The sequence below is a fragment of the Embiotoca jacksoni genome, unplaced genomic scaffold (assembly GCF_022577435.1).
Source record: "Embiotoca jacksoni isolate LCO1_2020_lvr unplaced genomic scaffold, fEmbJac1.0.p SCAF_4, whole genome shotgun sequence".
Taxonomy (NCBI): Eukaryota; Metazoa; Chordata; class Actinopteri; family Embiotocidae; genus Embiotoca; species Embiotoca jacksoni.
The window spans coordinates 11,097,781-11,122,320 of NW_027185392.1; the positions used below are offsets into that span (position 1 = coordinate 11,097,781).

The 24,540-nt window shown below is 42.3% G+C and overlaps 1 protein-coding gene across 3 annotated transcripts; it reads left to right on the forward strand.

Annotated features, from left to right (window-relative positions):
- The first annotated feature begins 1,022 nt into the window (after nt 1-1,022).
- Nucleotides 1,023-23,721, forward strand: ubn2a (ubinuclein 2a). 3 transcript variants are annotated; one of them, XM_069168428.1, is made up of 17 exons: nt 1,023-1,609; nt 2,445-2,561; nt 3,958-4,059; nt 4,928-5,038; nt 5,981-6,084; nt 7,851-8,403; nt 9,625-9,695; nt 9,991-10,120; nt 11,640-11,746; nt 12,540-12,650; nt 13,265-13,408; nt 13,816-13,866; nt 13,998-14,040; nt 14,543-16,057; nt 16,147-16,354; nt 17,716-17,784; nt 18,930-23,721. In XM_069168428.1, exons 1-17 carry the CDS (start codon nt 1,307-1,309, stop codon nt 18,974-18,976), a joined length of 3,786 nt encoding a protein of 1,261 aa, XP_069024529.1. In that variant the 5' UTR covers nt 1,023-1,306; the 3' UTR covers nt 18,977-23,721. The 3 variants fall into 3 exon arrangements, with proteins under 3 accessions (XP_069024529.1, XP_069024531.1, XP_069024532.1); XM_069168430.1 differs by lacking the exon at nt 17,716-17,784; XM_069168431.1 differs by lacking the exon at nt 3,958-4,059.
- The last annotated feature ends 819 nt before the right edge of the window (nt 23,722-24,540 follow it).

The window sequence follows — 24,540 nt, forward strand, 5'->3', positions numbered from 1 at the left end:
GTTTTTTTTACTGTTTTTATTAAATGTATTTGTGTCAAGCTCTTTGTGACTATGAAAGGTGCTTCACTGAATCAACTTTACTTACTTAATGTCAATAACACTTCGCCTCCATGTTACATAATAAACCCATCTTTCAAACTGGTCGCTTTTTGTCATTCAATTTTTCGTCCAAAAAGTGAATTCTCAAGCACAAACCCAGTATGACACTATTGTTTTTTTTTCTCAGACTGTAAAACAGAGCACATTATGCAACTACCTAGTTTGTATATTCACAGACTGAGCTGTGCAAAACTGATTATTTGTGTAAAATCTATGAAGTCCCCTTTCAATTGCAAATTTTGCAGAACAACCTGGCAGGACTCACCACATTGTACAGATGGAGGTAGGTGTGTGTGTGTGTGTGTGTGTGTGTGTGTGTGTGTGTGTGTGGAGGGGGTGGGGGGCGTTAATGGGGGCCTTAGGGCTTTGTAACTGGTTAATCCAGACATGGTTTCACACAGGAAGAGGAAAAACAATGTTCAAGGTGAAAATTGAATCTGTCCACACATTTTTTTTTAAACTGTTCTTGTACACTTGTATCAACAGGTGGTAATTAGTACCTTTAACGAAATCAGATCTTAAGAGGTGGTTAACTGGAGCAGCCAATCAACTGGTTTGCGTTCTTCCCTTCAGCATTTGATGTTTGAGTGCGAGCTGCTGCAAAACTGCACAGTTCAGCATTTTCCATGAATAGACAAAATTAAAGGCATAAAGTGAAAGCTGACCATTCCGACACCGAGATGATGCTCTTAATCGATGTCTGGATAGAAATAGCATGTGTTCAGAGTCTCTCACAGTCTGTCCTTCAGTCAGACACTTTATAAAGGTCATCGTAGTACTGATAGTGTTGTTATTATCGCCTGTTGTGACAGAGGCGGGTTTAGGATCGGGGCACACGCTGATTGGACGTGATGACCCCCTGTGGCACGGTGCTTCCGTTCTGTGCGTGCACGCATGCGCAGCGACCCCTCTTTTCTGATATTTTATTTACTCCCGAAACCCAAGATGGCTCCTGTGAATGTCTCAGTCCCATAGCAAATCGAGGATGCAAGTAGCTGCTAAAAAAACAACTTTCCCCCGACCGTCGCGTCCCCTGGAGTTCAATCCGTATGTTGGGGAGGAGGCTCTAACATCCGTCTAGGCACCGAGCAGCCGTCGGAGCTCCGCGGAACCTTCTTCAATCCACCAATTTGGAGTAGTTTCGCGAAGTAGCTCTTCTCCTCGCTGTCGCTGTCTGTCCGGAGCGAGGTTCAGGCAGCTCATCCAAATGGCCGAACCGAGAAAAGTGCAATTTGTCACCCTCTCGGCCTTCGCAGCTGGAGCAGCCGCGGAGTCCAGGAAACGCCGGGTGGAGGACGAGGCCGATTTCAACTTCGGCAGAGCCGGGGAGGTCGAGGCAGCGACCGGGGCAGGAGGTGCTGCCAGCAACGGTCGCCTCGGCAAAACGGGCGACGGGGACGAGGCTGCAGCCGAGAGGAGGGCGACGGTGCGGCTGAACCTGCCCCTGTCCGAGCCGGACGACCGGTCCTCCGCCGAGTTTAATTACGGAGAACTCATCCAGAACCTCCAGGTAGGATCTCCCGGGGTGACTAACACTACCAGGCCGAGTGGGACTGGAGCCGGAGTTCATTTATCGCTCTTTGAAGTGTTTCTGTGGACTTGTCATGGCTCAGAAAGACGGGGTGGGGGTGCACCTCGTCTTTCCGTGGACTAGCGTGGCTGAAACTGACCATTAGTGCGACTCGACACAAAAGGCAGCAGCAGTTTCTGGCCACTCATCCAGCCGGTCCGCTCTCCGCTTTTCTAACTTCAGCTGCGCTCAGTCGCAGTTATCTTGTTTTACCGAGGCACCTCCTTGTCCGTGCACATGGAGAGATAAAGCTCGTCTTGTGCTGCTACCTGTGTCCCCTCCACTCAGACTTGCCCAGCAACAGCCCAGTCACACAGCCATTACAGCACTTGGAAAATGCCACATGCAGTTTGGCCCTCTGGCTGCGGGTGATAGATAGATGAGAGAGCATTGCTGATGGAAGTACCAGGATGTAGTAGGGGAGCATGGCAAATGTCAGAGCAGTGAGATCAGACACTCTCACTCTCTGCAGATATGCCCTTTGCTCTAATGTTGTTTTACAATAAGTATGAAATTTAAAAAAAAGTTTACAAACCACAAATTAATTAATTATTTAAGAAGTGGTCATGTGAGCACTGTTAGGTGTATTTTTGTTTTTATGGCTTTGTGGCTTTTCCCAATTGTAGTTTGCTTAGTTATTTTAGGTTTGGTGGTAATACTGTGATAATGTATTGATATTTTAATGATTGAACTCTGCTGGCTGTGTTGTAGGAGGAGCACTGCAAACTCAAATTTGCAAAATTTTCATGTTTACATTTTTTAATATTCGTTCCAGGCAAAGAATAATCGTCAGACTTTGACTTCACTCCACAATCCCAACGACCCCTTCAACGATGACGAGAAAGAACGGCTCCAGGTCGAAGCCCTGGCAAAAAAGTTAGAAAATAAATATGTGAGTATTGTAGCTGGAGTCTTGAGGCTTGCACAGTTACAAAACTCTGATAAGGATACGAACAAACATGAGTGACACATTTCACAGTTGAAAAGTAAACTTATATTAAAAAAAAAAAGGGGGGGGGGGATTGATTCTGAATGACTTCAAATATCATTGACATTTTTAGAGCTACAACGATTAGTCGATTAATTGATTAGTTGACAGAAAATGAGTCGCCTACTATTTTGTTTAGGATTCTCGGATTCACGATCATTAAATGTGAATATTTTCTGGTACCTTTATTCTTCAATGATACTAAACTGCACATCTTTTGGTTGTGGACTGTTGGTCGGGACTAAACAAGATATTTTAGTGCCATGGACTTCGGAAAAAACTTGTTGACATTTTTACACCATTTCTGACACTTTAAGGACCAGACAACTGATGCATTAAAAGATAAAATAATCAACCCATTAATCTATTAGGAAAATAATCATTATTTGTAGTCCAAAAAAATGTAGCACTTCAGTTTCTTGTTGCTTATCAACCCAACCACACATGGATATCAGTATCTCGATTAAGGTAAGACTAACTAGTGTATTGGTTAAAAACTACTCTTATTGTTAGTTTTAGTAACTTAACGTTTAACGCTTAACTACTCTTATTGTTTGTTTTAGTAACTTAACGTTTATATACCATAAATCTTAAAAAGAGCTTTCCAGTCTTTTCTTCTGGGGGGACTCCTGATTCAGATGAAAAACCATGTATTGAGGAAAAAAAAAGGGATAAAACTAAAGGAGAATCAACAATATTTTGAGCCACCTATTGATTGTTTGTAGATCAGCCAATATGTTTTTTTTTTTTTAAGCAGATGTTGATTTTTGAGAATTTTAAAATATCCAAGAAAACCACAATTTTAGATTTAATTTTTTTAAAACAAGCTGCGTACCACAGACCCCCGTTCCCTTTTTGTTTGTTTGTTTGTTTGTTTGTTGGTCTTTAAATAATTGTGACCACAATACAAGTTAAGTCACCTTTTATTTATAGAGCACAGTTAAAAAAAAACAGTGCTTCTCAGTCACGGCAGTTACATACTGGTATTCACACTTGGCAAATAATCTGTGGAGGACAAACTATGTTAAAAAAAAACCCATCTTTATAATTTGTTTTTATTCATGGGCCAACATGTTTGCCTATAAAACAATATATCTGGAAGAAGCCGGTATCCACCTGGGTGACTTATCTGTCAGACTCGAGCTTAAGATTTCTTGAGTTCTTTAGAGCACCAAATGTCTCTAAAACAAAACTATATGTAGAATTTACTGACGGTGGCTATTTGTCAATATAAGAATTTCCCTGATAAGTGCTTTGGTGTGAATAAAAATGAAATTATTATTATTATTATTTTATTTAGGGTAATACGGGGAAGAAGAAGAGGAAGGACAGAATGCAAGATTTGATCGACATCGGGTTTGGCTACGACGAGTCAGACCCCTTTATAGATAACTCAGAAGCTGTGAGTACGCGTCACTTACAAAAGTAATAAGGTGGCTTTTCACTTACTGTTTTCCAGGACTTCGTTTTAGGGACATGCCTGATTTTGTCTTCATTTTAACGTGGCATCTTGATCTCTTTGTTCCCTTGATATGTGCTGATTTATTTGAAGTCGTCATTACATTCCTGAACTGCTGTTCTCTCCGTGTTCTCTCTACCTCTCCGTGTTGAGGTAGACACGAACTCTCTGTGGTTAAATATGCATTTCCCGTCTTGATGTTTCCTAACAGCACATTCGGTGGCACTTCTAAAGATAGACAGTTGTACTTTATTGCAACCGACCTGAGACTACGGTCTAAAATGGTCTTCATGACTCGCAGAGACGTCCGTGCTCTTTGTGTCCACACAGGAGGACGTCGTTGTTTTGGTGCGACCATGTTTGTTACTCAGTATTCAGAGGATATCACTTTCTGTCTGACTAATAGCTGGAATTATGCTTTTTCTATGGATTCTCTGCCATTATATGATATTTGTTTCGGTGTTTTGATAGCTGTCCTCTCTGCACTCATAAATTGGCAGCGTCTGTTTGACTCGTCTTTTTTTTTTTTTTTTATATGCACAGTGATGGAAAAATGTTTTCCTCTGTGGCCTGGCGGGATTGTCATTCTTTTTAGTGATTTATTTATTTTGGCGCACAACAAGTCATTCCTCTTCGCTGACCAACAGAAGAGCAAAAGGCTGCTTTATAAAATGTTAACACAACACATTATCAGCGCCTTAAATTTTTTATTTTAGATGTGCAGACAACATTTTGTTGTGTATGCAGTTATTGTTTTCTAGAGTCCTGTGATCTCCCGCTGAAACCTGTCTCCTGTTGTTATTTCCGTCAGTATGATGAGCTGGTGCCTGCGTCTCTGACCACAAAGCTCGGGGGATTTTACATCAACACTGGCACGCTGCAGTTCAGAGCGGCCTCCGACTCCGAGGGAGAGGTGGACAAGGTGAGACTACCTCAATACGGGCAAAACCAAACATAAAGAAATTATTATCATTATACTTAGTGTGTTTTTAATTTAGTTTGATTTATTTCCTTTAGGGATCTTAAAAAACACGTCCAGCAAGACCAACAAGCCAACACAATAAATACTGACAAACATTAAAATCACTCATCCAGAACATAAATAATTAATTAAATTAAATACAAATAAGTGTGACACTTACTTATTATTACTTATTAATTACATTTTCAGAGGTAACTTGTAATTATTTTCCCAACAGAATCCAAAGGATCAAGTCTTAATGTTGGAAATCAGTTGTTTTCCACTTGAATGTTTTAAAGCATAATCTGTTGGTTGGTTTAGTTTTGGGCCATGGTAGCAGCACGGCATTGTGTATAACACAAAGTGTATAAATAACTGTTAGCTTGACTGGCGCAGCATTTATGTACAGTATTCATTTTCTCCTGAAGATGAGCCGCAGTGACTTTGAAGGACCTCTCACCGTTCATACCGTCCAATCCGGCTACAAAACTAAGAGGATAAACAAACATGCTGACTTTAGCATTTAGCTCAAAACGTTGCTCTACCTAATTAAGCCTTATAGAAACGCTAGCATGGCTGCAGAATAATAAAAAAAAAAATCCTCATCTGCCTCTGTCAAGCTCAGTGAGGCAAAACATGGCTGTCCCCCAAATCCTCATGTATCATCAAAGTTATAAATTATATAGTCAGGTCTTATTTTGATGAACAACATGTTAACTAAAAATGTATATGACCCCAACAGGAGAGTGATTTTAATCAGTTTTAGTGACACACCGTGTGTGTGTGTGTGTGTGTGTGTGTGTGTGTGTGTGTGTGTGTGTGTGTGTGTGTGTGTGTGTGTGTGTGTTTGTTTGTTTGTTTGTTTGTTTCCTGGACTAAAGTGTGTGTGTGCTCTTGTTTTAGAAGCCGAAAGATGACAATGAGCAGGTGATAAAGAAGAGGAAGAAGAAGGAAGTGAACAATCTGGAAGAGAAGAATCAGAAGAAGAACTGTGCACCGAAACAAGGGTGAGAGTCGTGGCTGTCTCATGATATTGTCTGGTGTCAGCGGGTGAAGTTATGCTATTTCTTCTTCTCGTAAGCTGTTCTGTGGTTCATATTAATGAAGAAGATGGAGAGGCTCATGAGTAGCTGACGCAGATAAAACACATGTGTTTGCATCTGTGAAATAGCTCCCTCTTAATCAAGTGAAACATTACCATTAAGCTTTAATAAAGACGTGACTGTAAAATGCAGTCATGTTTATCGACAGGTTTCCTTCCTGTGCTTTTAAAAGTTGATCTTTTGGATGCTCGAGGATTCGCGGGTCACTGCGAATCCGTCATGCAGCCTTTGTCCACTCGTTACCCTGCTAACACAACCCAACCCACCACCGTGTGTGACATTATCCTCCTCTGCTCCTGTGCCGAGCCTCTCATACATGTGTCATGAGGCAGGGATGCAGACTGAGACTTGCTCTTAGCTTCTGTGACAAGCAAGCCACCTTCTAGAGATCACTCCATTATCCACACTCAGATATGCCGAACATGGAGCCATTCTGAAAACAATTTCTAAAAATAGCAGCAGCTATTGCCATTGTGCCATTATGAAAGGGATGATGTTATATATGTGTGTGCGTGTGTCAGATCTTGGAAAAGCAGACTGCAGGTTAATCCCTCTGAATCCCCGCAGTTCCACACTTTTTCCACATTTCTGACTCATCTTTGTCAGCATGTGTTGATGTCTCAGTTTGCAGGTGAAAAGGCCTTTATTGCCTTCTTTGGATTTTTTTTAAGGTCAGCTGATGAAAAATGTGAGAAAAGGGAGTGGGGTAGCTCGGCTTCAGACCTCACAATAGCGGCCTACACATTTCAGATTTGCCCAAGGTTTCAGACGGGTTTACTGTAGCCCTTCATGGCTGTTTGCAGCAGTAGGAGAAGCTGTTGACTAATCAGAGTTTAGAAAGTGGGATTAAGAACATGGGCATCATCTTCCCAGTTACCTACATTTATTGAAAACTAGTGACAGAAAAATGGCAGCAGGAATGAATGAGACAAATGTAGCTGCACAAGTTGGTGAAAGTCACTTTGCATCAACATTGCTTTTACATGGAACATCTGAGGAAGAAAAACAAGGTACGCAGGCGCTTTGATGTACCGCAAATTAACACGTGTCACTTCTCCTCAGCACACTGTGCTTTTTTTCACTCGAGTCACCACCCTGACGAAGGCAAGATGGCCAAAAATGTTTTCCGAATAAAGCGTCGGCAATCTGCGACACTCTGAAACCTGCCAGTTTACACCAAAACAACTAGACGAGACGGTGTAACGCCACCACAGCAACGACTTTCCGTGCTTTTGTTTTGACTGATGGCTTTTCAGGATATTTAAGAGCTAGACATAATTTTAAGTGTCTTAAAACATGAATCAGGGTGGTAATAATATTTTACTTGCAACAGCACCATTTTTAGTCATGATAAAATGGCAAAAACATAAAAAATAACCCACCAGCTGGCTTGAGTCGAGCTCAGACGGGCCAGTTCACAATGCTGCAACTTTTCCCAAGAGCACTCTAAAACATTTTCTTCTAAACTTAGCTCTAGTCAAATACATACTAGGAGATCAGTAGCTGAGTTTGTTATATTCCATGTAAACTTCACATCCTGAAAAATATCAAACCAGCATATGAATGTCATGCTTAATGAATGTAGTGAAAGTAAATGCTGATGCAGTCTGAGGCACCGTTCATTCAGAACATGTATTTATGTATGTTATTGCTTTGTGTTCCTCCGACAGAGTGACAGCTCTCAACCTCCACCGGCCGGAAAAGAAGAAGAGAAAGAAGCTGATGAAGGACTCGCTGTACCTGGCAGCCATGCTGCGCCGCTTCTCCCGGGAGAAGGAAGAGCTGAAGAAAAGAAACCCCAACATGGCTCAGCCTAGCCTGGCAGGAGGTGTGGCTAACAAGCCCCACGCCGGCAACTCATCGAACCACCTGTTAGCCTCCAACTCCACCCACCCGCAGGCCAACGCAGCCGGCAACGACCTCTCGCTGGCAGACCTCACCGCTGACCCCACTGTGATGTCACTGCTGGGCTCGGCCAACGAGAAGGAGCTGCAGGATCTCCTAGGCGACCTGGACTTCGGCTTGTTGGACACTGACCAGCAGCACGCCATGGCGACGGCCAGGGAGAACGGCATTCTGGGAGTCGGCGTTCCGGCTCATAAAGCAGTGGGAGGAAGTGGCCAAGGGCGAGGCCCGGGGTCCTCCAGCGGACTGTTGTCCCCGCCCCCGCTGCCTGATGGACTGCCTGCTCCTCTTATTAAACGCATCGAGGACCTGCGGGCGGTGAGTCAACCGCAGTCTCTTAGTGGGTGGCAACAATTACCTGTCAAACCTCTTCACTTGAGTTAAGCACAAATGCCATTCAGCTGAAGGAGTGTTTACAGAACGTTTCTATTAGTGTTTAGTCCGGTGAGAACAGTCTTTCCAAAGTATTTGAAAAACATGGCTCAGAGCTGAACCCTGAGGGTCTTTATATAACTAAAACAGGAGGTTCTCACCACTACCATTTGAAGAAGTTCCTATTTTCTCTGTAGTCTGTCTTACAGCCTCGGATCTTTTTTTAGATGTTGGTAAAAATGTAAAGGGAGGTAGGAAAAGCAATTGAGAGGGATGATGCAATTGAAGGATACAGAGGTGAAGAAGAAACGAGTGAAGAGGAGGAGGAGGAGGAGGAAGGGAGAAAAAAAGAAGCGGTGCATTATGTTTTTGTTGTTGCTTCCAATGAGAAACCATGTGAGATAAGGAATATATTGTTAAATTAATTAAAGGAAGAATAGTTAGATTCATTTAGTCTTTGTTGTGTTTTAGTTTTTTTCCATTTAACATTTCAAATGGACTTTTTCAAACAAACCAAAAGCTGTAAACATGAAATCAAACACAACAACAGGTAACTTGTGCATTTGACAGTTTTGGTGACTGTCATCCTCAATTTAGTATTTAGCCCATGTTTTTTAATTGTTTCACTCTTTCTTTATTGATTATTACTGCTTAAATACAGAAAAGAAAACTCATTCAAATTTACGCTATTTCACTTTTTGATCAGGCAAAATTGTGCTCTCACTTGCTGAAGCGAGTTACCAGATACAGAAACAGATCAGGAGATCCTTTACAGTTCCAACCATCAGCAGATTGATGAACCAAAATATCCTGAAATTACATATCTGCTATCAGGTTTGCGGGGAAGAGGACCACTCCTCCTTTTCACGCTCTGATGTTCGTTCTGAGTTATATTGACGCCTGTTACACCAACTCCAACTGCATTTCAAGTGTAAATGTTTCGAGGTTTATGGCGGAAATTATAGTCAGGTGAAGCTCTGTGTCAGGCAGGTAGAGAAGTGTTTGTCGAGGCAGCGCCCCGCAGACATGTATATGTATATGTATATGTATATGTATATGTATATGTATATGTATATGTATATATGTATATATGTATATATGTATATGTATTTGTTCTTGTTCTGTATGGTACGGTGCTGTATGCTGACTCAACCTTTTCTCCCACAGGCCTCGCGGCAGTTTGATCAGGAGGGCAGGAAGAAATTTTTCACCCTGGACATGAATAACATTCTCCTGGAGTGAGTAGGACAGCTTTTAAATCACCGTCAGCCAAAATCCCAGCTCACTCTGCTCCTCCTTTGTCAGCCTTTCTCACTCATTTTCAGCAGTTTCCCCTCACCACCTCTTCTGCTGTCTTTAAGTGTTCTGTTTCCGCTGTCTCTCATTGTCTGTGCTAATGACATGCTTCTCATTCCTATCCACCCTCCTCTCATCTCTCTGCCACTTCCTTCAGCCTGTTATTCTGCTGCTTTTTTTTTTTTTTTTTTTTTTCTTCTCTTTCTAACAGTTTTGACTTTGTCTTCCTGCTCTCAGTATTGAGCTGCAGGTCCAGGAGCAGCCTCCTGAGGTGCGTTCAGACATCTATTCGCACATGGAGGCATTTGTGCCGTGCAACAAAGAGGCACTCCTCAAACGCCTGAAGAAGCTCAGCCTCAACATCCAGGTGAGTGAGGCTTATCTATGGAGAAAGTGGTCAATCCGCTCACATTACACTGATCTCCAATATGATTTGAAAATCACTTTGCTGCTGCAGCCCTCATGATTGCCATGTGGTTACTGAAAGAACGATTCAGGGAGGGCTGAAGCCCCTCCGTGAGCACTTTAAGAGTCTCATCACGCACTCATTTGTGGAAGTTCAACTCCTGCTTTGTTTTGCACACCCCGCAAGGCGCTGCGTGAACCAGATGTCAGTGTCGGATTTTTGGTTTTGTTAGAGGACTCATAATAGACCATATTGAATGCAAGATACTGACAACCTGTTGAAAGTGCAGACTCAAATCTAAAAGCTGGTACTTCACTGACCTGTCGGCCACATTGAAGTGTTTCTTTTATCATTTTTATTTCTGACTAGGATTGGGCATTTTAAGCAAAAATATTATTTGATATTTGCTGGAAATTATTAAACGATTATTCAGACATCTCCAACCCCTCCTTTAAATGTATTTTTTAATGACTATGACTCTAAATGTTGAACCATCCCTATTTCAGACATAATTATCATTATTATTATCAGCATAAAAAGTTAGAATAAAGAATAAATAAAGTATTAGAAAAGGAACTTTTAGCAAAGGGTTAGGTGAGATTTTATTTAGCTGTGTGAAAGTAAAAAATATTCCACGCAAGGCAAAATGTATAAAAGACAACAATCTTCACATTTCAGCTGCAAATTTCCTTCTGTCTTCTACATCTCTGCAGTCACCTGACACGGACATTAAGATTTTTTTTTTAGTATTTTTTTATTAGTACTTACCTCCGAGCACTTTGTGTTTATGCGTGTTCTTCATTTTTTGTTCCATCATACCCATGATTTTTATGGTTCCTCGTGGCTTGTTTGACAACAAATTCCTGCTCATCTGTGACCACAGAATATCAGCTATTTGGGGATTTTTCATAACAAACACATCAGAAGAGGCAATTCAATTCATTTCCAAGTGTTTCTTTTAAACACTCATTTTACTGATTCACAGTTTTATTTCTGAGCATGTTGTCATCATTCGTGCCTTTTTCAGAAAGTTTTTAATCCCGGGCTGTTGTCACTGCTTCAGTCGTTAATGTGCAGGGATCTCGGTGTGGGCAGACGAGCACAGCGTCGACTGTCACTCAAAAAAGGCTGCCGACTGTCTTTTGTCGCGCACCGTTAAAGTTGCATTGCTGACAAAATAAATCTTAATATCCCCCTCCCTCTCTCTCCGTATTTGACTCCTCTTCATGCTCCTCGTCTTTCCCCCCTCTCCCGTCCGCCATCTTTTCTTGGTCTGTGTTACTTCTTTCCCTTTTTTTTCGTTTTCATCTATCTCACTGTCCTTTTTCTTCTTTTTCACTGTCGCTCTGCCTCTATCTTTTCCCTCTCTCTCTGCACTCTGAATTTGACGTTAATTTGTTGTTGTTGTTGTTGTTGTTATTTTCCTCTACCTCTCATTCCTCTTGCTCTCCGTCTATCTCTGCCTTTCTCTCTCTGTCAGGACGATCGACTGCGGACGCCCCTGTTGAAGCTGAAGCTGGCTGTGTGCAGCGTGATGCCAGAGCAGATAGCAAGATATAATATGGACTGCATGGCCAAGGTTGCGAAGTAAGTGAATCGTTTTAGTTTCGGAAGATAAGCGATTCTCCAAAATTGGTCTTGTTATTTAGTTTGAATTTGATTTGAGGACAGCATCACATTGTTTATTTTTTAGCTGAGATGTTTTTATTTTTAGACAGCAAGGTGTTTCCATAGTTTTGTAACTGAATTTAGTAAATATTTTAATAGGATGACCAATAACGGGGGCAATAAATATAGATAATACTTGAAATTATCAAACGTAAACTGAGTATATGTAAATCAAGACCTTAGAACACAACACAACTCGTATCTCAAGGAAAGCATCACGTTATAAAAAAAAGTTTCACAGCTGTGGGAACAAAAGATCTTAATTGTGCAATTGTTCTGAACTCGACACCGTTTTTAGACTGCCAAAAACAGCAAATGGGAATTTCACACTGAAGTAAGGTCTGAACTCTTGTTCTTGTTCTGGTTTGAGTTAGGTGTCAAGCTGATTAACGTTTTAATTTACTTGTTGAACCTGTGCCTATTAATGGCTGTAATATTGTTACCCCAACATACAATATCATAAAACAAGAAACCGAACAGGGAATTTTGATAAGAAACATTTACTTATCGAAAGCATAAGGTTTTAAATTTCCTGATTTACAAAAAGAAAGAAAAGAAACATTTACAACCTGCTGATTTTGATAAGATGTAATCGTAGTCCTTTTATTTTTCTGAAATCATTTGATAACGTATTTTCAAGCAGTTGATAACCTCCATATATTACTGTGTGTGTGTGTGTGTGTGTGTGTGTGTGTGTGTGTGTCTCCTGCAGGCAGCAGTCAGGGGAGGGTGAGAAGAACGCCTCTGAAGAGGAGGATGAGGAGAAACCTGGCAAAAGAGTGATGGGTCCGCGGAAGAAGTTTGTCTGGGATGACAAGCTCAGGTAGTGATCCACGACTGTTGTGCTGGATGCTGTGCAGTATGTTTGTGATGCTGCCGTTTCGCTGCTGCATCATGATTTGTTTTTCTCTTCACGTTTCTTTTTGCCGTTTCTTCCCTGTTGTTCTCCACTGCAGGGGTCTAATCTAGTAAACTGAGCTCATGCAGGCCATAAAGATTTTCCAGAATTGCTTTAAAAGGAAAAAAATAGCAACTAAGTTGTGACTATTCCTCAGCAATTTGGATTAACACTTCACATCCTGTGGAAAAAAAAAAATTAACATGTCACTTTATCGTGCATAAAAATCCCACTTGATTCTGCATAATTTTTACACAATAAGTTTCACCACAACTGCTGCAGCTGCAGGAACATTTTATACCTGCATGAATATGGAAACACTTGAGTGAAGAATTCATGTCTGAATGAAATGACAAAAACCTTTACACCCACTCACAACTGCTCATTACTTTTCTTCAAATTTGATGAAACCTGAAATGATCACCTCAGACTCCCTGAAGACAAACAGTCTGCGATCATTATGTGCTCTGCACCTGCAGCCTGATTTAGCTTTGGTTCTTGAGCAATTTGTGTTGAATCAGACATTTGTGTTTGTGCAGGAACCTGCTGTGCAGCTTGGTGCGAGTGAAGCTGAGCTGCTATGAGATGGAGAACCAGTGCTCTCTGTCTGTGGAGGACTACCTCAAGGCCTTCTTGGAGAACGAGGTCAAACCACTATGGCCCAAAGGCTGGATGCAGACAAGGTCCGCGTCTGTCTGTGTGTCTTTGTGTGTCTTTGTGTGTCTTTGTGTTTCTTTGTGTTTCTTTGTGCTTCTTGTGGTCACTTAGCCTTTATATATATATATATAGTTCAAAATTATTTCAACCCCTCAACCTGCATGATGTTTGTTTTTCTTTTGTGTTGGGCAGCTGGTATGTCATCTGAAGTTTCTGCATGTAAACAGCAAATCACACAGACATGAGTCCGACAGGTGTTACAGATGTTATTGAAAAATCGTTGCTACTCTAACAACCATGACCGTGATTTTCTACTGACTCTGCTAACAAAAGATTTATCCTTAGCAATTACTTCAGAGATGCAACCCGGCATTAATCCAGCCAGTTTTGTCTTCTGCTGTTAATGCTGCATGTTTCTGGCTGTGTGTCTCAGGATTCTGTTCAAGGAGAGTCTCTCTGTTCACAACCACCTCACTGGAAACCCGTAAGTCTTTACTTTGTCACAGCTCGTCTTTCTCCAGGAACAATAACTTCTCTGGAATTTCTCTGAAACTGAGCTTCAAAGTAAAATGTAAATTAAGGTGGTTGAATATTTGCTGGTATTTTTCCATGCAGAGTCAAGAGGAGAATGGTGCCTGGTCCCAAGTCCAAAGCCAAGGTGAGTGACGGCTTAGACTGTGTACAGTGTGTCTATAAAAAAATGATCTCGCTGATTTTTGAAAGCAGCTTTTAAGGTAATTTAATTTGAACCTATTTGCTCTTTTTCTATCATGAAACAATACAACGACAAAATGTGTTTTGAATGCAAGTATCATTTCCTTAATTCAGAACCAGAATTGCTATTTATTGTTTATACCATTTTCTCCAAAGTCCCTTCTTATTTTTTCACACAGGAGGATGTTTTAGCTTTAATTTGAGGTTTCTGGAAGAACAGTTTCATTCATTGTAACTTGAAGTCACGTTTGAGTGTAAACTCTTGCGAAACTCAAGCTGTACTAATGGAGTTACTGCTGTAGAAATGGACTATATTCAAAAGGCAAAAATTTACATTGACAGGGAAACAGGGGAAACTAGAAATGAATGCCTGACCGACCGACTCACTGAGGTTAACATTTACGATGCGTTTTTGGTGACTAAACACGTGTTTTTTTGTTCTTCAGGAGGGTCTTTGGATCCACAAACCACCTCTCGCCATGACCTCCGCCGCGTCTCTGCCCACCTCCACATCCGTTCTGACCTCCAACCGCCAGCCGCCCTCCTCCTCGTCCTTAGAGCCCATCTGTCTGTCGGACTCTCTGGATGAGGACCTGACTGCTCCCTCTCTGGACTCCATCTCTCACGCGCTGGCTCTCCTCAGCAATGCATCCAAGGGCCTGGGCCCCTCAGACAGCCCCCTGTCGCCCCCACCGCTGCAGATGCCCACCTCCTCTCCTCCTCCCGTCACCCCTCACTACCCCTCGGCCTCTCTTCTGTCTGCCTCGGCCGCATCCACAACGCAGCAACATTCCCTGTCAAAGGTGGAGAGCACTCTGCTGGCTTCTGCGTCTGCTGCGAACTTGACAACAACAACGCTACCAACCTCCTCGTCTACCTCCTCTTCCTCATCTCCTGTCATCTCTTCCATGGTTCGTGTGCAGGCAGCAGGCCTGTCGTTGGTCTCCAGGCCTGCAGATGGTCACTACGGCACAATCAAGGGATTTGGCATCTTGGGCCAAACCCAGACTCAGAGACATGTTACCATGGCATCAACCAATCACAGGCCAAGTTCAGTAATAAGCAAGTTGCATCCACACCCCTCCCCTTCGCCGCCAAAGCAGCGGCCTCCTCCCACAGCTTCCCCTCTGCTGCTTCCCCATCAGAAAGGCTTCGCCAGCCCAGCAGGGATACTGGGAACTATGGGAGCCACGCAAGGACTGGCCAAGAGTAGTGCCAAATCCAGCGGCATCAGCAGCAACGGCAGCGCCGTCAACAGCAACATCACACCTTCCTCCTCCCCTTCCTCGCAGTCCCGCTCCAACTCTACCTCCCACCACAGCTTGCAGTCCTTCTGCCCTCCTTCCCCGGCAGCCTCCTCGCCATCCCCCACCTCCCATACCTCACACTCCTCTCAAGGTAAATCCCACACACACCACCACCACCACCAGCCCAACTTCATCACACCCATGCAGGCTACCCTCACCAAGTCCTCCCACAGCAGCAACTCGTCTCCCATCATCAAACTCACCCCTCGGCCTCCTGCACCTACACCGCCTCCCTCTTCATCCCCCTCCCCGTCATCCTCGCCCTCACACCCGCTCGCCCATCAGATTATCTCCAGCCAACAGCAGCAGCACCAGTACTCTCCCAAAACCCCCAAAACTTTTCGGTCCCCCTTCAGTGTATCGGGCAGCATGCAGGTGAAACAAACGAAGGGCAGCTTCGCTGGCAGCCAGAAAACTCAGTCCACCACGAGCAACAGTAGCATCAACAACAACTCTGGAAACAATAAGGGAGTGGTGTTTGCAGTCTGCAGCCATTCAGACAAAACTCCCCCATCTCCTGCACCTTCAGTCTCAGCCAATCACGGGCAGAGACACAGGGTTGTGGGAGTGGCCAACCAGAGCTCAAAGGCAGGGAATGGTTGGGCGGCTTCAGGAACTTTGGCCACATCCTCCACAACATCACACCTCTCACAGGTCAGTTTTTATATTTCTGAGAACAATGTTTGACAAAATGATGAGAATTGTGGCTTTGAGTGAATTAAAGAAAACAACTTTTTCTGCAGGTATCAACCACAGGCTCTCACCTCTTGGGCAGCCCCTCTGCTCTGCCCATGGGCTTCGGGATGCTGGGAGGCCTGGTGCCCGTCTCGCTACCCTTCCAGTTCCCCTCGTTGCTCAATTTCAGCCCTCCTGGAGGCTCAGGGGTAGCTGGCATGGGCTCAGCCCCCAGTTCCAACTCAGGATACCCGCTAGCACAGAGCGACCTAATGGGTGAGTGGACACAGCCCGATAATTAAAGGTTGTTACAAAAAAATTCAATAAATGAAAAAAAAAAGCTAAAAACAAACATTTGTGATTTTAGTAGTTGTTTTGAAAGCCAAGAGGACAAATATCAGGTGGGAACGCTGGTTTTAGGCCCTTTTAGAAAAAACATGCATAACAACACCAAGGGACACAGACAGACCTAGTTTATTGATGCCTTCAGATGCTGCATGAGAACAGCTGGGAAAATACTTTTTCCTTTATTTAGTGTAAAAGATAAGGCTGGTGATGTTCCATATTGTCTTCATGTTGACAAATCCTACGCATGTACCAAAACTAACAAAACATTAGTCCGTCTGTCTCTCAGTACCTTCTGATTCTCTATGCGGTCTGTTGTTCTCAGCCTACTGATTCCTACTGAGCTTTAAAAACTGCTCAAAAACATTAAAGTTTTATATATTTTATTATTTATATTACCGTTCGTTTCGTCAAAATTCTGAAAATCGTGCCCTTTTTGTGGGACCGTTATCATGTTTTTTTTTCTTATCGGGTACTATTTTACTCTGTTTGGTATAAGTTACCACTGCATTGTTTGTCAGAAAATCGGCAAGTCCTCCATCAGGGATAAAAAAAATTAAAAAAAAACTGCAAAGGAAGCTTTATGGTTTTAACCCAGCAGAGATCCGCTGGAATTAAAGCAGCAGTGTGTTGGATTAAGTGACCTCTCGCAGTGAGGTTGCAGTTTGCAACAACCGAAACACGCCTCGCTTCACCCTCTCCGCTTTCGAATGTTTCGGATATTCTACGGTGGCCACAAAAGCCGTTACAACACGAAGGGCCCTCTGCAGAGACGGTGTTTGGTTTGTCCCTCCTGGGTTGCTGTAGAAACCTGGCGGGCTTATTCTAAGGTTATTTCTGCCATGAGATCCCCCCTGAATCCTACACACTGAACCTTTAACTGAGGACTGGGACTAAAAGTGATGAATGGAAACCGTTAACATGTTCATAGTTTGTCATTTGTACTCGATATGTTCGCCTTGCGTGTTTGTACTTTGTACCAGCAGTACTTCAACTGTATCTGCCGCAAGCCACTTCTCCCTGTCTCTTTTTTTTTTTTTTTTTTTTTTTTTTTTAAAAGAAACTCCTTTGTTGTCTCCATCTTTTGTGCCCGTCCATGTCATCTCGACTCTTTGTACTCGGACGCCTCGCTGACACTTTGCTTTGATCCTCTCTCTCTTTCTTTTGTTGCCCGGCTGCCATTTTAGCACGCTTCCCCCTCCGTGCGCCATGTTTTCCACGTTGCCCCTGATTGTGGTTGTTGTTGCTATCTTTCCTCTCATCTGTCCAACCTTCCCTCCATCTCTCCTCAGATCTGTATAAGAGTCTCCAGTCAGGGTCGCAGGCTGCCTTACCTCCTCACTTGCAGCTTGCTTTCTCAGGTAATCTGCATTCATCCTCCTCCTCCTCATCCTCCTCCTCCTCCCTCTCTCTCTCCATCTGTCTGTGTCGGGTCGACCTGTCGTCCTCTGATCAGCTGCTCTGCTGTTTGTTCTGTAACTTTCTGCTTGCCTCACTATATTTGGTGTTTGGCATGCCTCTGGTTCGACCTCTGTGGCACAGTAGAAACAGGCTGTAGAGGTTGCGGAGATATATGGTTTTCAGTGCTTTCCCGTAATGTGCAGATAGTTCTTTTGATTTGAGAGCTGACATCTAATTAACATGTGAAAAATCAATGTGTGATTTTGCTGCCTGAATTATGAAAAATGAAAACCGTTTCCTCTGCTCATGCCAGCTGAGGACTCAAGGTCACGTGATTTGAAATTCCGTCCAACCACAAATCAAAGTGTGTTCGTTTGACCCTCTTTAATCAACTGCTTCACTCATGTTGTAACTTCTGTGGTGTAATGATGTTATAATCTGTGGCATAATTCACCTTGTTTCCGTAGCTAATGAGCAGAGATTTAAAGATCGTTGTCTAATCTTACCTGGATTAATCACAGCTCTCGGGTCAAAGAACCATCTGAACCAGGAGACAGGAAGTCAAACTCAGCCCATCATGTTGGAAAATAGTTGTTACCTGACGACCACCAGCAGCCTGTTAAACTCCTCCCGCAGCCTGTTGCACCAGCTCAACACGATGAACCTCAAACTTTACTCTGACTATTAAAATCAGGCAGTTTTATAATCAAGATGTATCCACACACCTTTGTGTGATTGAACTACTAGTTTGTTTTCTTTCAGCAAAACAGGTGAAAACTGCAGACGGAGGTTTAAATGATCTGTATCCAGAATGCTTTATGTTGAATCGATGAGCGACATTATTTTCGTCTGAAGACGTGTTTCTGGCGTCCTGCTGAATACAAATCTTTTAGCTCTGCTTTTGGTCTCCACCACTTGAGAGAAATATCCACCTTTTTAGCTGCTAAACGGCTACTGCAAGTTAATATGTAGATATTGATTTGAGCGGCCTTCATGTTCATGTTCGACGTTGTGAGCTGGTGCTTCAGGTTGTTGGATCTCAGACGGGAAGAGATCTTTTTTTTTTTTTTTTTTTTTTTTACAAATCTGTATCCTCTCCTCTCAGATGCGAACCAAAGCCAGGGTGGAGACATGAAGAGGAAAACCCACTGACCAATAACAGCACAGGAGATGATGCCGGTAGGGTGACATCACAGCCTCCCGGACACATCCACCAACAGGAATCTTCACTTTGACGGACTGGCACGATGATGTGGTAGGAGGGGGCGGGGCTCCACTGCCTCTTTTAAAAACGGACCTAAAGGAGAATGGGTTTATCCTCGCTACCAGTGGCAATGACGAATTTATTTAACTGTATTTTCTAATGAACCGGGTATGAGAACAAGACGGAGTGAATGACGAGAAGAGTTATTTTTGTTCTGCTTATTTTTATTTTTGTCAACATGTTTACATATGACCGATCTTGATCACTGTGGAATGAGTGTGAGCGAGGTGGTGGTACAGATGAGAGTAGTAGTATGCTACGTAATATAATTTGTATTTAAGCTTATAATAACAGGACTCTCGACCTTGCAGTACAAAAAGAAAAACAGAATATGAGTAATGATTTTTTTTTTCTTTCTTTTTTCTGTCTTTTGTCTCGTGGGAATTGTCGTGTAGAAATTTATTGTTAGTCACCTCTGCTCCCACAAATGACTGTTAAGTAGTAGCTTAATATTAATATTGATAAATTATTTGTAATTTACACAGGGACAAAAACACATTGTGTGAGTGTGAGTGGTGAGGTTGATTTGAATGTGTGTATGTACATAAAAAAAACATGATATACTGTTAATTTCTTTCCAGATGAATCTGTATGACTGGGTAAGGATGTATATCCCCCTTTCACAGTAATGAGCAAGTGTAAGTTGGAAGGCCCTCTCTTGCTCAGTGTGTTTTTGGTGCTGTTTAATCACACTGGACCTTTTCTGAGAAAAAAAAAAAGGAAAAAAAAAAAAAGACTTGAATAGAACACGTTTTGGGCTCCTCTTCTGGAGCGAGGGGGAGAAACAAGATTGTAGCCTACTTGAATTTTTATTTTTTTTTAAGACTTTTTTTTTTTTTTTAATTTACTTTCTCTGCTTACCGACTCAAACCAACTTAATATAACAAGACGCCTTAGTTTGTATTGAAAAAGTATGAAAAAGATCTATGCAGGACTGTAAACGCTCAATGCAAAAGTGCAAGTCGTCGCTTGGCTTTCAACCTCTACTCAACTTGTCAGTGCATTTCTGGAGTTGTGAATGTTTGTAGATGCTGTGATGTCACTTGAGACTCCTTATTTTTCCGGTATGTGTTCAGACAGAAAGCGAAGTGAACTTTAGCTGCAGTGTAGTTGGCGAATAGACTCGCGTTAGCGGCGGGAAGATGCGTTCGTGTTTAGAAAATGTTTTAATGCGGACAAAACCACAATCAGATATCACTTGAGGAGCACTGCTGCATTCACACAATCGGCAGAATAAAGAAAATGGGAAATTGTCCTATTTAGAGAGGTTAAAGCCTTAATTAGCTTTAACTTATTATATCCCTGGTTCCTCTTGTCCACATGTCAACGTGTCTTTGGCCAAGACGCTGAACCCACCTTGCTCGTCTCTGTTGTGTGTGAGTGAGTAGAAGGCAAACATGTTTAAACGCTTTGTAAACCACTAAAAGTACAACGTCAATGTAGAAAGGAAGTCTGTTTTCCATATAGTGTTTAGTTATTATAAAAATGAGCTGAATTCAATCAATTGACCTAATTTGCATCACAATACATTTCCGTAATAATATCAATGAAATATTGATGTAACTGCTTGCGATGGTGCATTTGCAGTAATTCTGCCAACTTTATTTAAGTTGCCATAAAGTCATGTTGTTAAAATTGTGATCAGAAGCAGCACAGTTGGAGAAGATTACAGTAATAACCTCAAAGATGAGTTAGGGTTTAATGTCTGTTCAATCACTATCTATAGCAGAATAAAGGAACACGGTGGTGATTGATTATGTGACCTACTGATGGAAGTCTTTGCATTTTCAGTACTACAAACTGAATGAATAGTGCTGGGTGTCCGTGGCGACGGTCCAAAGCGGTGCACAGCCGCTGATGTTTCCCAGCTGTGTTTTTTTTTCTGCCAGAGAACGAGGGAACAGGTGACACTCAGGTTTGCTCTTTAACTGTCAACAGTGACGTCACACGGGTGACACAAATTGGATCTCTGGGAAGTGAAGTCCAAACCACAGCTGCAGTTACAGTCTGTCACCATAGGTGGCAACGAAGAGCACGAAACAGTGATGTTAAAGATTTTAACTTTAAATAAATTCAATATTAAATGTAACGCAGTTGATTTAGCTCATTTTATGGTAGCTATCCACCGTGACTGTTTTCACTGTGCTATTAACACATAGCACAACAAAAAAAAAAGTCAATTTAGTGTTCATCTGGTGCGACCACAAGGTTAGCAACGCATTGATAAACACCCCCAACAAAAAAACAAAAAACAAAAAAATATTTTTTTTTCTGTTGTAATGATACATTTTGTGAATGCAGCATTATTCCTGGTCTTTATGAATCTATAAAACAATGAATCTGTTCAATAAACGAACAGAGATTAGTTCACGGTGAGGCTTTTGAGGCTACTCTGAACACAAACAAAAGTGTTTGTACGGTCGCCACGGTGACCGTTAGGGACGACTCGAACAAGTCCGATGGTCAAACTCGCGCTAGGCTTAGGCTTAGGCTAGGCTAAAATGGACCTCGCTGTGTCTGAACACCGGTAGAGAAACCTTCCCTCCGCTGAATACCTCTGTTACCAAAACCGTTCTTCCTGAGTCTCTCGGTGTCCTCCGCCGACTCGTTCCCCGCCCTCCTCCGTGTGTGTCTGGCTGACCGGCTGCACCGAGAACGACGCCAAAGATTGTTCTGTAGCTCCTCGGGACGGGGTGCTGCTGGTTAGAGTGTGTTTGTGTGATTACATTTCCCCCCCCTTCTCCCCCTCCAAAATGTAAACCCATGCGTAATCCTTCGGGATGTCATTGTGAGGTCACGTGACTGGAGCAGTGGGTGACATCTTATAAATTGTGCTTTCTCTGGAGCCGGGGACGATGAAAATGACATTTCGTGGTTATCTGGTTGCTTAATTTGGTCTTTTGTAGATTATTTTTGTGTGTCTTACGAAATTAAACAAAACAGGTGGTTTTCACAACGACTGTCCTCGATGTTTTTTTTTTTTTTTCCCCCTTTGAACAAACTTTTTGTTGATTTCAAAAGCAGCGCAATGATTTATTTTACTCCTTCACTCAGTTTTGGTTTCATTGGAGGCGTGTTGGTGTGTGGACGGGAGCGCACACACACCTGTGAAGACACCCGAGTGTTCGAAGACACTTTTGTTTTCATCTGGGTTCTTTTATTTTGGAGAAAAAGCTTTTACTTTGAAACCTTTAGCACTGAAAGGTGTCTGCACTGGGGCTGTTGCCACGGAAACAACACCCGAGCGAGCATCAGCGGACTCGGGCTTTTGAAGCTCATCTGTAAGTTCATTGTTGTTTCTAATGTTTATCTAATTATCAATAAATCCAACGAAAACATTAAAACAAACAATAAATGAATCCACCTCTTCTGTGGCACCGACTTCAAGCCGACCGGTTCGTAGTTGTAAGACTTTAAAATCTGGTAAACGTTTTTTTTTAAAAAAAAAAAGAAAACTTTTTACAATTTACTCTTTTTGTAAATTGTGTTTTTTTTTTTTTTTTTTAATTTTGGGAGTATTTTCAGTGCTGCAGTGAGGATTCATGGCTGTGAGACTTTGTGTGGGACTGATTTAAACATAACCCGTGTGCCCACGTTCAGTTTTAATGAATAATCAAGTCATCCAGAGCAACAGTGGAGCTCCTCGATGTGTGAAAGACAACAACAGTGAAACGGGGATAATATATCCAGGTGTGGCCACATCAGCTCTTGTCGTTAGGGTTAATTGGAGGGCTGTGTTTAGGCGAGAATCTGGCAATACGCATCATAACACTGGAGCTACGATTCAATATTTTGCTAAATATTGTGATTTAAAAATAATAATAATTCAACTTTAGGAAAACTGTCATAGTTTAACTGTTTCCACGTCAGTATGTTAAGATTTCAGGTAAAAGTTGAGCAGCTGAAGATTTCAACTTCTCTATCCAGCAGTCAAGTTAAAGCTCAACACAAAACTAACTGCTGTCCGTCACGTAAACCATTAAAATAAAAATGTATAGTTTTTGTAGTTTTTGAGAATATCCCAATACTAAGAAAATCCCCCCTCCTCCTCTCCTGCCTCCATATAGATTAAAAAAATATGTTAAAATATATTCTCCTTTTATGGACTCCATCAATGCTTCCGTCTCTTGTTATTTGCTGTTTGTTGTTTTTTTTCAATTTATTTCCCGTTGTGAATTGTGTGACTCCCCCATCCTAATTGTACAATTGGTTGCGCCCATGTTCCCTTCTTACGTCGGGGGATCAGAGGGGAACAGAAGAACGGTTACGTCACCTAAAAAGCAGCACGGCAGTCGGACGTTGGAGTCTCTCTTCAGAAAGTAAGTAACGGGTACCTGAACAGGTAACTACGGTGGCCTTGAAGGTCAAACACAAAAACGTTTCACAGAACGCAACATTTCACCGTTTTCACATTTCATACTATAGTATCACATTTTAATGACATTTTTGAGAACATATTATACTATGACATTGTTTTGGGCAACATGCTATACCAAGACATTTTAATGACATTTTGGATGACAGCCTACTATAGCACGATGTTTTAATGACATTTTGGACAACCCATATTTTTTTTTTTGGACATTTTGGACAACATACTCTAGTATGGCATTCATCTTCAGACTTCATCTTCCTCAGCTCGCAGTAAGTTTTGACTCGTTGTTCCTCGTCTGGTTCTGATCCCCGTCTTCTCTGCCTGACTCGGTTTACCTGCCAGCGTTGTTTTCTTGTCGAGACAAACTCACCTGAAGTCCTGCGTCGGTCCACGGAGGCCACCGGGCGACACTCCCCTGAGATCCTGCCGTGGTCTATCCAGACCCGCCCGTCAACACCTGCCGGTCTGGGGTCGGGACTCGGAGACGTCCTCCAGACGCCTCGTCTCTCAGCCGCACCTCATTCACACACTTACGCTGAAGCCTGGACTCTCCTCAGACTCCACAACCTGGACTCTCCTCACTGACTCCACAACCTGGACTCTGCCTGCACGCACACGAAACTCATTCTCCTCGGACGCCAACAACTCTACTAAATCATTATATTCAATACAACTGTTTATTATTTAGTATTCCCGTCTCTATGTCTGCTCTGTTCGATATGATATTTATTTGGGACACTTTGGACAACATGCTACACCGACATTTTCATGACATTTTGGAAGACGTACTACGGGATGATGTTTTTAAAGACATTTTGGATGACATGATATGCTATGATATTGTTTTGACCGTTTGGATGACATACTATAGTATGACATTTTTATGATATTTGTGATGACATACTGTAATATGATGTTTTAATGAAATTTTGGAGAACATTTTTTTAGAAAATTTGGAAGACACGCTATACTAAGACATTTTCTAGGACATTTTGGAGACGTACTATGGTACAACTATTTTATGACTTTTTGGACAGCACTACACAGCAGTCTATTCCACCCTACTTTCTGATTGGT

Excerpts from the sequence above, each read along its gene's own strand:
- ubn2a (XM_069168428.1), top strand. The coding sequence starts at position 1,307 with ATGGCCGAACCGAGAAAAGTGCAATTTGTCACCCTCTCGGCCTTCGCA. Across the intron at positions 1,610-2,444 it reads AACTCATCCAGAACCTCCAG|GCAAAGAATAATCGTCAGAC; the intron begins GTAGGATCTCCC and ends TATTCGTTCCAG. Across the intron at positions 8,404-9,624 it reads GCATCGAGGACCTGCGGGCG|GCCTCGCGGCAGTTTGATCA; the intron begins GTGAGTCAACCG and ends TTTCTCCCACAG.